The 12,398-nt window shown below is 45.0% G+C and overlaps 1 protein-coding gene across 1 annotated transcript in view; it reads left to right on the top strand.

Annotated features, from left to right (window-relative positions):
* Window positions 1-12,398, top strand: part of LVRN (laeverin) — a 62,198-nt gene that overhangs the window by 19,029 nt on the left and 30,771 nt on the right. Inside the window, exons 5-7 of the mRNA XM_015416285.1 lie at window positions 4,081-4,207; window positions 6,703-6,857; window positions 9,129-9,242. Of these exons, the coding sequence (XP_015271771.1) occupies window positions 4,081-4,207; window positions 6,703-6,857; window positions 9,129-9,242 (396 nt within the window). The remainder of the gene's footprint in view (window positions 1-4,080; window positions 4,208-6,702; window positions 6,858-9,128; window positions 9,243-12,398) is intronic.

Consider the following 12,398-nt stretch of genomic DNA (forward strand, 5'->3'; position numbering starts at 1 on the left):
ATAACTTGTCAACAGGACACATCGGTCCAAATACCACAACAAGACTCCTCTGACTTCATAGGACTCAAATACGGAGGCATCTGAGGCTCATACCTCTCCTGACCATAAATCCCCCAACCAGGATGTCGCTGAGGACTTACCCGTATCCCCATCTGGCAACCTTATGTCATACACAGATTTGGTCAAAACAATGGCCCACTCTTTAGGCCTCTCTGTTGTCCAGCAACATCCGTAGGCAACAGAAGCGGTTTATGATATAGTTCAGCTTGATACCTCTTCCACCTTGGCATTGCCTATGTCTTCAGTTTTTCTGCAAACGGCGAAGACACCATGGCTAAAACCTCCGTCTGCCCCTGTGTCCACGAGACGACTGGACCACATGTACAGGGTCCAAGAGGCAGATGCCGAATTCCTCTTCTCGCACCCTCAGCCTAACTCGATGGTGATAACGTCTTCCTCCAAATCCAAGAGGACTCATTCCGCACCTTCTGACAAGGAAGGTAAGAAATTAGATGCCTTTGGCAGGCGCTTCTACTCCATGGGAGCGTTAGGAGTCAAGGCCACTAATTACCTGGCCTGTATGAACCGATATCAATATACTCTCTGGGAACGGTTCTCAGAACTTCTCAGCCACCTCCCAGATGACAGAGTCATACAAAAAGAAGGCATGGTGTTGGCAAAACAACAGCTCAACACTACTAAACATGTCCTCGAGGTGTCTTACAGAACTATGGCCTCTGCAATAGCTCTCAGAAGACATTCCTGGCTCCGCAACACTAATCTGCCAATAGATACCAGATCTTATGTGGAAGACCTTACCTTCGATGGCCTGGGGCTTTTCAATGCCACTACGGATTCTACTCTACAAGAGTTAGATAAAAGCATAAAGGCATCTCAAGCTCTAGGAGTCTCATCCTCTGCAAGACAACCAATACCGTCCACGCACCTGGTCGAGGTCCTGGCAGAGGCGTACCCCAACTCATCAGTCTCCAGACACACGATGGAGAACAAGACGGGTGGCCAAAAGCCCACCTTCCAGAAACCAAAATTCGGTTCCGGACAACAAGCTTCCCGCACCAAACAATCCAAACCCTCCAAACAGGTATATGACACCTAAGAAGATTGCTAATATGAATAGTAATATGTCAAACAAATGCTGGAAATGTAAAAAAGCAGAGGGCTCATTTTATCACATGTGGTGGACTTGTGAAAAAGCAAAAAAATACTGGGCTGAGATACATGCAGAAATGGAAAAAAATGTAAAATGTAAATTTAAAAAGGAACCGGAGATACTGCTTTTGTGGCTGAAAATGGAGGGAGTAAATATAGCAATTAGGACATTGATGTGGTATATGATCACAACGGCTAGAATATGATCACAACGGCTAGCTTTGCATTGCCAAAAACATTTTCCTCATGGCCACTCACATTCCCGGACACATGAACGTGCAGGCAGACCATCTAAGTCGAGCAGGACTCAGCCTTCACGAGTGGGGGATGAACCCAACATCCCTCCTCCCACTCTTCCACATGTGGGGAGCTCCCCAAGTCGACATCTTTGCCACCAGAAACAACAAAAGGTGTCCTCTGTTCTGCTGTTGAGGAGGCAGGGATCCACAATCTCTGGGAGATGGTCTCCTTTACCCTTGGTCCACGGGACTTCTTTACCTGTTCCCTCCCTTACCTCTGCTTCTGAGAGTGGTCTGCAAACTACTCAGAGATGCCGCGGATTGCATCTTACTAACACCATGGTGGCCGAGACAACCTTGGTTTTCAACAGTCCTTGAGCTATCACAAGGAATATACCATCAATTCCCTCTGGCTCAGGACCTTCTCCTCCTCCCCGACTCCCCTCTTCTCCATCACAACATACCACAGTTGAAACTGACGGCATGGAGAATAACATCACCGGCTTCTCCGCCCACGTAGCGAATGTCCTGTGGAATTCAAGGAAGCCTACTATGCGGAGGTCCTACGATTATAAATGGTGAAGGTTCTGTTCTTCCCTAGGTGATGATGCCCCTCGAGCCACCTCAGTGGGTCTCGAAAGAGTTTTTCGATTCCTGACTCGGGACTTTCCCATTCATCGTTGAGAGTTTATTTGGCCGCTCTTTCGGCCTACCATGTACCAGTTGACGGATGTACTTTTGTTTTCACATCCAATTGCAAAACGTTTTTTAAAAGGTTTATTGCATCTCTACCCTCCTGTCAAAACTCCAGTCGCTCCCTGGGACCTTCCTCTAGTTCTCCGCCAGCTCACGAGGAAGCCCTTTGAGCCGCTTGCAACATGCGACCTCAAACTTCTAGCATGGAAAACGGCCTTTTTAATTGCCATTACCTTGGCTAGACGAATGGGAGAAATATTAGCTTTCCGGCATGATACCCCTTACCTGTCCTTTCTGCCAGACGGAGTCCGCCTCGTCCCGGACATCTCCTTCCTGCCGAAGGTAGTGTCAGAGTTCCACCTGCAGGTGGAGGTCTTCCTCCCTGACTTCTTCCCAAATCCAACATCAGCGGAGAACAAATTATTATACACTTTAGATGTGAAGCGGGCTCTCCTGTTCTACCTCAATAGAACGCACCCAACTAGACGAGACTCACAACTATTTGTCTCATATGCTTCACCAAGGCTGGGTACTCGCATCACGGCTCAGCGCCTGTCAAAGTGGATTGTAGGTCTGATCCATCTATGTTACCTACTCGGTAAACAGCCATTACCTGTCCCTATCAGAGCTCATTCTACCAGGGCTGTCGCGACTTCCACTGCCTTCCTCCAGGGAGTGCCCTTGCCAGACATTTGTAAAGCCCCTACGTGGGCCACGCCTAATACCTTCATCAGACACTACGCCTTCGACGTCCGTACGAACACCAGTACCAGCATGGGACATCACATTCTATCTTCGGCTACGCGGTAAAAAACCTGCCAGCACCCTTCTCCAGGTAGGCTACTGTTCGCTAATCTCCCATGGGTGTGAAGCACAGAGACCATGTCGAAGATAAGCAGGTTGCTTACCAGTAACTGGTGATCTTTGAGTGGTCATCTGTGCATTCACACCATCCGCCCTCCTTTCCCGCTGCTGTCAGCTTCTACATTTTTAATACGGGTTGATTTGCGGCGGTTTGAAGGAACTGGTGGGATGTCTGCGCCCACCCCCACTGGGCATGCGCAGTGGGGTTCCTGGGCATGCCCGAGGGACTTGGTGCGAAAATCCATTAAAAGAGCTTGCTACAGCACTGATCGATCCAGCGCGTGCGCACTGAATCCCATTGGTGTGAATGCACAGATGACCACTCGAAGATCACCAGTTACTGGTAAGCAACCTGCTTTTGTCAGTGAAAGTAGGGTTCTTTTTTTTTTATGGCCCCCGTAGGGGATTTTTTATTTGCATTTACTAAAAACTACAACAAAATTAGGGAGGGAATCTACACACTATAGGAGAAAGAAAAGAAAACCCACTAAAAACCCAAGGGTTGGAGGTCACATACAGCTTGTAAAAAATTTGCTTAACAATAATAAAAAGCTTTCTTTAACATTGAGAGTGATCAATCATCATCATAGCTTGTAAAAACATCCCAACAAATCTGACTATATGAAGAGTAGTCCAGGAGAATTGCTATTTAACTTAGACACAAATTACAGAGAACAATGGCATCTCATTTAACCATTATTTTCCCCTCCACCATTAAAAGCAAATTAACAATAAGTCTCCCTCAGTAGATATTACACAATCTCATTTTCTGTTCCATTGCTGTTTCCCTCTTTCTTCTTCCCTGTGGCACCATCTGGCCATCTCAAAACAAAGTCCCTTCTCCTTTTTCAAGGACTGTTACGCTTAAATTCTTGCCTTCAATCATAGGGGTTGTTCCAATTTGCTTTTCACTGCCCGACTTGAAGAGAGTCTCGTCACCTTATTGCCTAGCAGACTTAATCAGGATATAACCATGGAGGATACTCCTTCGCTTTAAGCCTCGCTTATGGTCTGCATACAGGCCCTTCAAATTGCAAATGCCCATTTGACTCTCCTCTTCGATCAAAGTAGGGTTCTTGAGCACAATAACAATTTCCCTTCATTCTGATAGATACGGATTTGGGCTCAGAAAGACGCAATTATGAATGGATGTGCTGACTATGCCTTAAATATCACTGGACCAGTCTTTTCATTTATGGAAGGCTTTTTAAACATTACTTATCCTCTTTCAAAAACAGGCAAGTTGATCTGATTTTATTAAAAGCTATGTTCAAAAATGATTACAAAAATTGTGGGGGTATTTTAGAGTGCAAAAAATGCATCCTTGGAAATGCTGTTTTATCTTTTTGTTGCTTATTTTAGAACTTACAAAAGGTTTGCATAATAGCTGTGTGGTTTGTTATGGTGTCAGCCAGCAAGCGGTATCTTTCTGGGCAGTGTACGTATACTACCTCCAAGTAGATTATTACCTCCACAAGCTTACTAGTTAGTCCCTTAAATGTGCCCCAAAAAGTTTTGTTTATTTATTTATTTAGCTGCTGACTGGTTGTTCCTGGAATCTTTCTTATGTAGCAGTCTGTCACCTTTCTTTTTCTTACTTAAACATTTCACTTTTTACAATCACTTTCCTCTGAAACACTTTTAAAAATGTTTTGAAGCACATCTAATTCCTGTAGTCCTTTTCTCTTTCTGCATTATCTCACATGATAAGCGCCGTGCCATTGCCTATGCCTCAGTTCTCCCTCCTCTCTACCATATAACCAGCCTGTTCCTTTCCACTGGCTCCTTCCTTGCTCCATCAAGCATGCCATTCTTTTCCTAATTCTCAGACTGCCATGTTTTTACTCATTCTTCCTCTTCAGCTACCGTCTGCTTTCCCTTTTACCCTTTGCCTCCAAACTCCATGACCTTATTCACATCATCTCAACATTCTCTCTTTCTTTCTTGACCCTCCGCAATCTGGCTTCTATCTAATCCTCTGCACTCCACAAAAACTGCCGTCTGCAAAAACACTGATGATTTGCTGCCTTTGATACCAGTGATCATTCCTTCCTGCTTGATTTCTGTCCCATCCTAAGTTTTTGTAACTATTCTCAGCTGATTCTCTTCCGTTCTGACAACTTGTTCATTCAAAGTTTCTTCCTTATGGAAATTAAGCCCAAGTACCTGTAAGAAGGGCAGGGGTCTTTTGGGGCCAGAGCGCGCCAGAGTGCCACTCCGGGAGCCCAGGAGCTGGCAAAATGGCGATGGCAGCAAGCCCCGCCCCCAGCTCTTCCCGCGACAGCCTGTCGCCGGCCTTCCGGGGCCCACACTTTAGCGCTGCGGCCCCGGGGACGCCTGTCGCTGCCTTCTCGGGGCCCGCGCTGGAGCACTGCTGCCCAGAGGAGGCAAGGAGTGCCCTCCCCGCGACCTCCCTGGGCCAGCGCCGGAGCGCTGCTGCCCAGAGGAGGCCAGGAGAGCCCCCCGCCTCCCTGGGCCAGTGCCGAAGCGCTGCTGCCCAGAGGACGCCAGGAGAGCCCCCCCCGCTGCTTCCCTGGGTCAGCGCCGGAGCGCTGCTGCCCAGAGGAGGCCAGGAGAGCCCCCCGCCTCCCTGGGCCAGTGCCGAAGCGCTGCTGCCCAGAGGACGCCAGGAGAGCCCCCCCCGCTGCTTCCCTGGGTCAGCGCCGGAGCGCTGCTGCCCAGAGGAGGCCAGGAGAGCCCCCCGCCTCCCTGGGCCAGTGCCGAAGCGCTGCTGCCCAGAGGACGCCAGGAGAGCCCCCCCCGCTGCTTCCCTGGGTCAGCGCCGGAGCGCTGCTGCCCAGAGGAGGCCAGGAGAGCCCCCCGCCTCCCTGGGCCAGTGCCGAAGCGCTGCTGCCCAGAGGACGCCAGGAGAGCCCCCCCCGCTGCTTCCCTGGGTCAGCGCCGGAGCGCTGCTGCCCAGAGGAGGCCAGGAGAGCCCCCCGCCTCCCTTTCCTTCCTTCGTTCCTTCTCTCTACTCTTTCTCTCTCTCTTTCCTTCCTTCTTTCCTCCTCCTGCGGCCCAACTCTAGTGAGAACTCTAGTTCTTTCTTCGCTTCCCCCCCCCGTCTCCCCCTGCTAGGGAAGGGGAGGCTTTTGAAGATGCCTTCCCCCCCCTTTTGCTTCCCCTTCTGACATAACTTCTGGTGATGTCAGGGGGCGTTGCATATGCTAATGAGCTATTATGTTAATAGCCTAGTAGCTCGTTAGCATACTATATGCTAATGAGCTCCTGCAGCTCTTTTTCTACGAAAAGACCTCTGAAGAAGGGTGAATGGATCAAGTTTCCTCATGATGAATCAAACCATTGGTCTGTTGAATTCAGCCTTGTGTACTCATATTGGCAGAGGCTCTTCAGAGTTTCAGGCAGTCGTCTTTCACATCATCTAATACCTGATCCTGTTATCTGGAGATGCCTGGGATTGCAATAGGGACCTTCTACATGCAAACCAGACACTCTGCTACTGAGCCCCAGCCCTAACCCTGTGCATTCTTCCCTGTTTATCTCCATGTCCAACTCCATTCCTTTGTTTTCTCCCTTATGGCAAATTTTAAACTTCTCGGGGCAGGGGCTTGTAGTCAGTAGAACACCATGTGTATTGAGGGTACTGCATAAATAAATAATAAAATCCCATGAGCAAAAGCTCCCAGATTTTGGGATATGGTGGTCTAAGCCAAGAGTATATTAATATTGAAACTAAAGACACTTTTCCCCCCTTATGTTTAAACCAATTTAGATCTGATTGCGCTTCCTCATTTGGAAGCAGGTGCTATGGAAAACTGGGGGCTAATGACTTTCCAGGAAGAATTGTTACTATATTGCCCACAAGATAAATTCACAGGAAAAAAAACTATGATTCGCCAGACTGTTTGCCATGAAGTAGTCCACCAGGCATGTGGTAAAATGTTCAGTACTTTATTTATTTAAAGTATTTTTATCTTGTGCCTTTAACAACAAGAGAACAGTTCTAATGTTCTGTAGCCAATTGTTTTAACTAATGAAATGTAATAAAAATGAGTCCTGGCATAAGGCAAGAGAAGACAATCAAGTATTCTTGTAACATCATTCCGTTTCATAGAAGCACTGTGAACAATTTTAACAGACTTTCAGCAGATTTTTCACTGAAAAATGTAATTACATGTATTACATTTACTAATGAATGATATGGGTTTTTTTTTCTTTCTGGCAAACCATTAGATACTTTAGCCTTCCAGTGTTAAGAATAAGTTTTGCTTATCGGTACAGTGTTAGTTCTCCTGCCAACCTAGAAATTGCAAGTAGATAAATAGGTACCACTTCAGTGGGAAGGTAACAGCGTTCCATGTGCCTTGGTGTTTAATCCTGCCGGCCACATGACTATGGAAACGTCTTCGGACAGCGCTGGCTCTTCGGCTTTGAAACGGAGATGAGCACTGCAACCCTCGAGTCAGATTCGACTGGCTTTCGAGCAAGGGAACCTTTACCTTTACTTTACAGTGTTAGTTGTCTCCTTGCCCTTCTTGTCATAACAGCCCCCAACCTCATAACGAACCAAAGTATGGTGTTATGCATTTTTCTGTTGCTTCTATAAAAAAGAAAAAAGTACATATCTTGTCACATTATTAAAAAATGCTATTCTGAACACCACAAGCAGTAAACAGTTTTGTACAAAAGTGATTTTCACATATATGACCTTCATATAGCCACTATCATAAGACATTTGCACTGACAACTTCAGGTCCCAGATCCTGTAGGACAGTTGTCCTTAACCATTTTACTCACCCCAAATATACAGCTACAGCCTTCTAAGCCCATAATGAATTGCCTTGCTGGTTCAGACTGAGACCTGGGTTTCTGCTTCCAGTCGTGGTAAGACAGGTCTCCTGGCAGCTCACAAGCAGGCCATGAAGGTGATGGTTTCCCCTTCTTGCTTATCCCTGGCGGCCTTTATATCTTTCAATTTGCCTAACCCTTAAAAAAAAAGAGAGTCATATTGTATGTTAATGAATTCCATTACTTAATTATTAACCCTCTCTTCACCACTCCACTGAGGCACATACTAGTTTTATTTTGGGTGAATGCAGTGTACATGTATAGGTCTGATAAGCAATGTTCTTATGTGCTGGTTGGCAAAACAAGCCTGGTACAGAATTTTAACTTAGAAACTTTCATAAATAGTGTGACAAATGTAGACTAATTTGGCTAGTAAACTTGCATCTAATTTAATCTAACAAAGTTAGAGTCCAGTGGCACCTTTAAGTCCAACGAAGTTTTATTCAAAGTATGAGCTTTTGTGTGCAAGGCACACTTCCTCAGATGCCCACCTGGACCTAATTTAATCTGTTCAATTTAATGTCTTAAATGATTTTTACCCTCTTATTTTGCAACAGCAGCTGGGTCTTAAATCAGGTTAGGCAAATAGGCATAGAAAATAACCAGAAGGGGGAGGAAGAAAAAGGGATTAGAAGCGGGAGGGTAGCGTTTTAACATTTGCTTAGCTAGAGTCTGTTTTTGCTAAAGACATACAAAGAAGTAGTACTTAATGATAACTTATAAAATACTATCTATACACACACACACACACACACACACATATATATATAGACAAATTTAATGTTAGCATAGAAAACTATAATGACTGTACAAATCGTCAGACATATATCAGATTATGGTAAACTATAAACTGCCATATAATGTATAATATGCCAATGTCAGATGAAGCTATTTTCCTGTACTGTTTTATCATTGATTTGTCATTTTCATTTTGGTAAGTACAAGTTAAGTTAAACATGTTTTATGTCTAGAAAAAATATTAGAAATTATAAGTGTTTATAATTTCAGAAGGGCTGCATTACAAGTCTTGCTATGACATTCTTCATAAATAAGTGCCTCTTCTAAATTCAAATACAAGTAGTGGGAGAATTATGCACGGCTGTGTTATAAAAACATAGTCTCTTTCCTTTTAAATGCTGACTTTTACCTTTTGTGGCTTTTCTTCTTTTTTATATATAACTTTTTGTGGCTTTTCTAAAGGAGCATCTTCCAGCTACTAAATTCCCACCAACAGGAAGGTATTACAGCACTCCCTTTTTTATGCATATTAATTAAAATCTTGAATTAGTCTCTTGCCTATAGGATCATGACAATTGTTTGAAAGAATATGTTCTTCCTTTCCTATTTAAGTGGTTTGGAAACCTGGTTACCATGGATTGGTGGAATGACATATGGCTTAATGAGGGATTTGCCACTTACTTTGAATATCTGTGTTCATACTACATTGAACCCAATGTGCCTCTGGTAGGTGTGAATTTAAATTATTAGCATTTTTCGCATACTTACCCCCCTGTTATGTAATTTAGTTGTCACTCCCTTGAAATACGTGGAAGCTGTAAAGTGGTGTCTCCAATTTTTAGAAGGTCCTCTGTCGAAATATCCTGTATGGGCGGGCTCCTTCCTGCCCGTGAGGTTGGGCCTAATCCCCACTGTCAATTGGAGGGAGTATGAGGGGGTAGGTAGTACCTGCTGCTCCTCCCTCATGGCTCCTGTTACTGATTGCTTGTTCATGTTGTTGGGATCAGTGAAAGAATCAAGAGGCATCAGGTCCAGGAGATCAGTAGTGGGCCTCTTTCTGGGATATGGGTCTTAGCAACTGCTCAGCAATACCAGTTGTGAATGCTAGTGCTGGAGCTGTACTACTAATTTAGGATTAGACCCTAAATGACATAAATGTAGACATAGGGCCTCAGATTACTTTGCATTTGTAGTAATGCCAATGTTTCTTTTCTGTATCATTTTTTTAATAAAAGGCATTTGCACGGGACAGATGCAGTAGACTGGTTTATAGTGCTGTGCTTATCTGTAGTTATTTCAGTTTGATGAAAACTTATTTATAAGCCTAGCAACCCATACATTGAATTCATGGGATATCATGATATTTAATAGTCAGCCTGTTCCCATCTGCAAATACTTAAATCCATGGATCAGGGCCAGGGAGACAAGGGAAATCCTTCAACAAACTTGGGGGATTCCCCAGGTTTGCAAAAAAAATAATAATTTGAGAAGTTTAAAAACATGATGTGGTGTTACAGAACCTCAAAACAAAGGAACAAGTTGTCTGTGCGGGCACAGGCAATGTAAGGTTGCTGGCCATGGGGAGGGGAGGAGTCGTCAGGTGACCTTGTGCACCCTAATGCAGCTCATCCTTTTCCCCCTCTAGAGAACAGTGGGTCAGGAGAAGCAGTGAGAACTACTCCACCAAAGTGGTGGTGCTGCTGACAGGTGAAGAGGAGCAGAAGCCACTGCTGCCTGTCTTCAGCCTGCCAGGTGGGTGGGCAGGGGGAGGACCTTAGACCCACCACCTTCTCTCTCTGCCTAACCTATCTCATAGGGTTTTTGTTGTGAGGTTAAAATGGAGGAAAGGAGAATGTTGTTGTAAGCAGCTGCTTTAAGTTGGGAAGAAAAGTGGGGTATAAATATCTGAATAAATATCGGATTGGAGTTTGAATAAATAGATGAGCCCAAGGTGGTATAGCTGGGTCCTATAATAGTCTAGCTTGAGTGTATATGGTTTGTTGCAGGGTCTGATAGTCAGTGATGTTCTATTGTTATCTCTTTGGGGCCTCTCTTGTGATAGGGTATTTTGTATGTTTACCAGTTTTGTACAGTTCTGTACCAGTTCAGCCTTTAAACCTCCATGTCCCCGTACGCCCCTGGGCCCTGCCATTGACTCGGGGAGGGGAAGGGTGGTCTCAATTTTCTTGCCGCTTGCAAGCTACCCCAGCATCCTGCCACCTCTCCATCCCCACCCGGCCCCACAAATGGCGGGCTGCGTTGACTTGAGCCCTTCCTGCTTGTTGCAGGGTCTGATAGTCAGTGGTGTTCTATTGTTATCTCTTTGGGGCCTCTCTTGTGGTAGGGTATTTTGTATGTGTACCAGTTCTGTACTCCTTAGAGTACCTGTTTGAAAATCCTTCAGGTGTGAGTTACCGTTTAAGGAACTGGAGCAAATGTGGTTGTAATACAGTGTTCAGTTGTAGGCAGTAGAGAGGTAAAATTTCCAGAAATATTGAAGCCATGGGGAAAAAGTCCCCAGCCCATTCCCCCCCCCAGGGGAAAATGGAAGTTTGGGGGGAAATTTAAATATATGCAATACTTACTGTTGTATCAAATCTATATATCTAATAGCCAAGTTGCCCCCCTGGTGTGCGGATACTTATTTACGCACATTGGGGGCACCTGGAGGGGAGGGAGAGTTTTGTGCACATGTGGGGCGGTCCCCAGGTGTGCACAAAAATCTAAAAACGCGATAAAAATATTGGGGGATACTTAAATCCCCCCAAAAGCTTCGGAGCCTGGCGGGGGGCGGGAAGAGAGCCAAGGGGGGGAGATCGAGGGGGGGATGGGAGGTGGAGCAGATGGGGGGAACCGGCAGGATGGGGGAGAACTTACTTCCTGCTGCTGCTTCCTCCTCTGCTTCAGAAGTGTGGAGCTCTCCCCCCCCGCGAGTATCGCGGGTCCCGCCTCTTGTCTAAACTAAATTTTGTACTTTAACAATTTAAAAGCCGTTATTTATAACTTCCTTAGGATATAAAATTGCAATATTTGATATATTTATTGGATTTAAAAGATGTGCTTTAGTTTTCTACAGTCAGTCAAAATTGTAAATATACCCAGTATTTGAGATAAAACTGTAAGCTGACATACCGTCTGCTACGTTAGCACATGTACCTTAGTTCCAGCTAGATGCTGTCATCGTCTTTCTGTGGTTCACCTCTCAATGAAACTTCTGCCCCACCTCCTTCTGATATTTTTTCCTTCCAGCAAGGAATGGCAGTAAGCTACTTTCTGGGTATAGATGTCACAGTGGTTTGAGGGAGAGGTGCAAAGGTAAACCACAAGGGAAGGGTCAGATCCAAAGGACAACAGAAGGCAATGAAAGCCCTGCATGCTCCCCTCATGAAGTTTAGGTATCCTTCTAGGTGCAGAAATGCATCTTGGATTTAAGAACTGTATATGTCTACAGCATGCCCACCTTGTCTTTAAAAGAATTTCATTCTTTCTAAAAGAGAAAATATTTCATATGAATTTTTTCAGGATTCCCCAAAGTTTTTCCATCAGAAAAATTGAAGGAAAAAAGGCTTCGGGCTAAAAGCAACCTGTCACAATCTATCAGGCTGACTTAACTCACAAGATTATGGCTGTTGTGCAGGTTAAGCAAAGGAAGGGAGAACAATGTGAAAAGCTGCTTTGGGTCCTGATTAGGGAGAAAAGCAGGATATAAAATAAATAAATTGTTCCCTCTTGATCCGCTCTTCTGCAGCTTGGCTAATATCTTGCGACCTGAGTGTCTTGTCTACAGAGCTTCTGTGCTACCACTTAGCTGAATTAGTCTGATTAGCCTCTCAAATGGAGATTAAAATCAGAAAGTGATGGTCACGTTATTTGAAACATCCA

This window comes from Gekko japonicus, unplaced genomic scaffold, assembly GCF_001447785.1.
Source record: "Gekko japonicus isolate JY-2015 unplaced genomic scaffold, Gekko_japonicus_V1.1 scaffold692, whole genome shotgun sequence".
Taxonomy (NCBI): Eukaryota; Metazoa; Chordata; class Lepidosauria; order Squamata; family Gekkonidae; genus Gekko; species Gekko japonicus.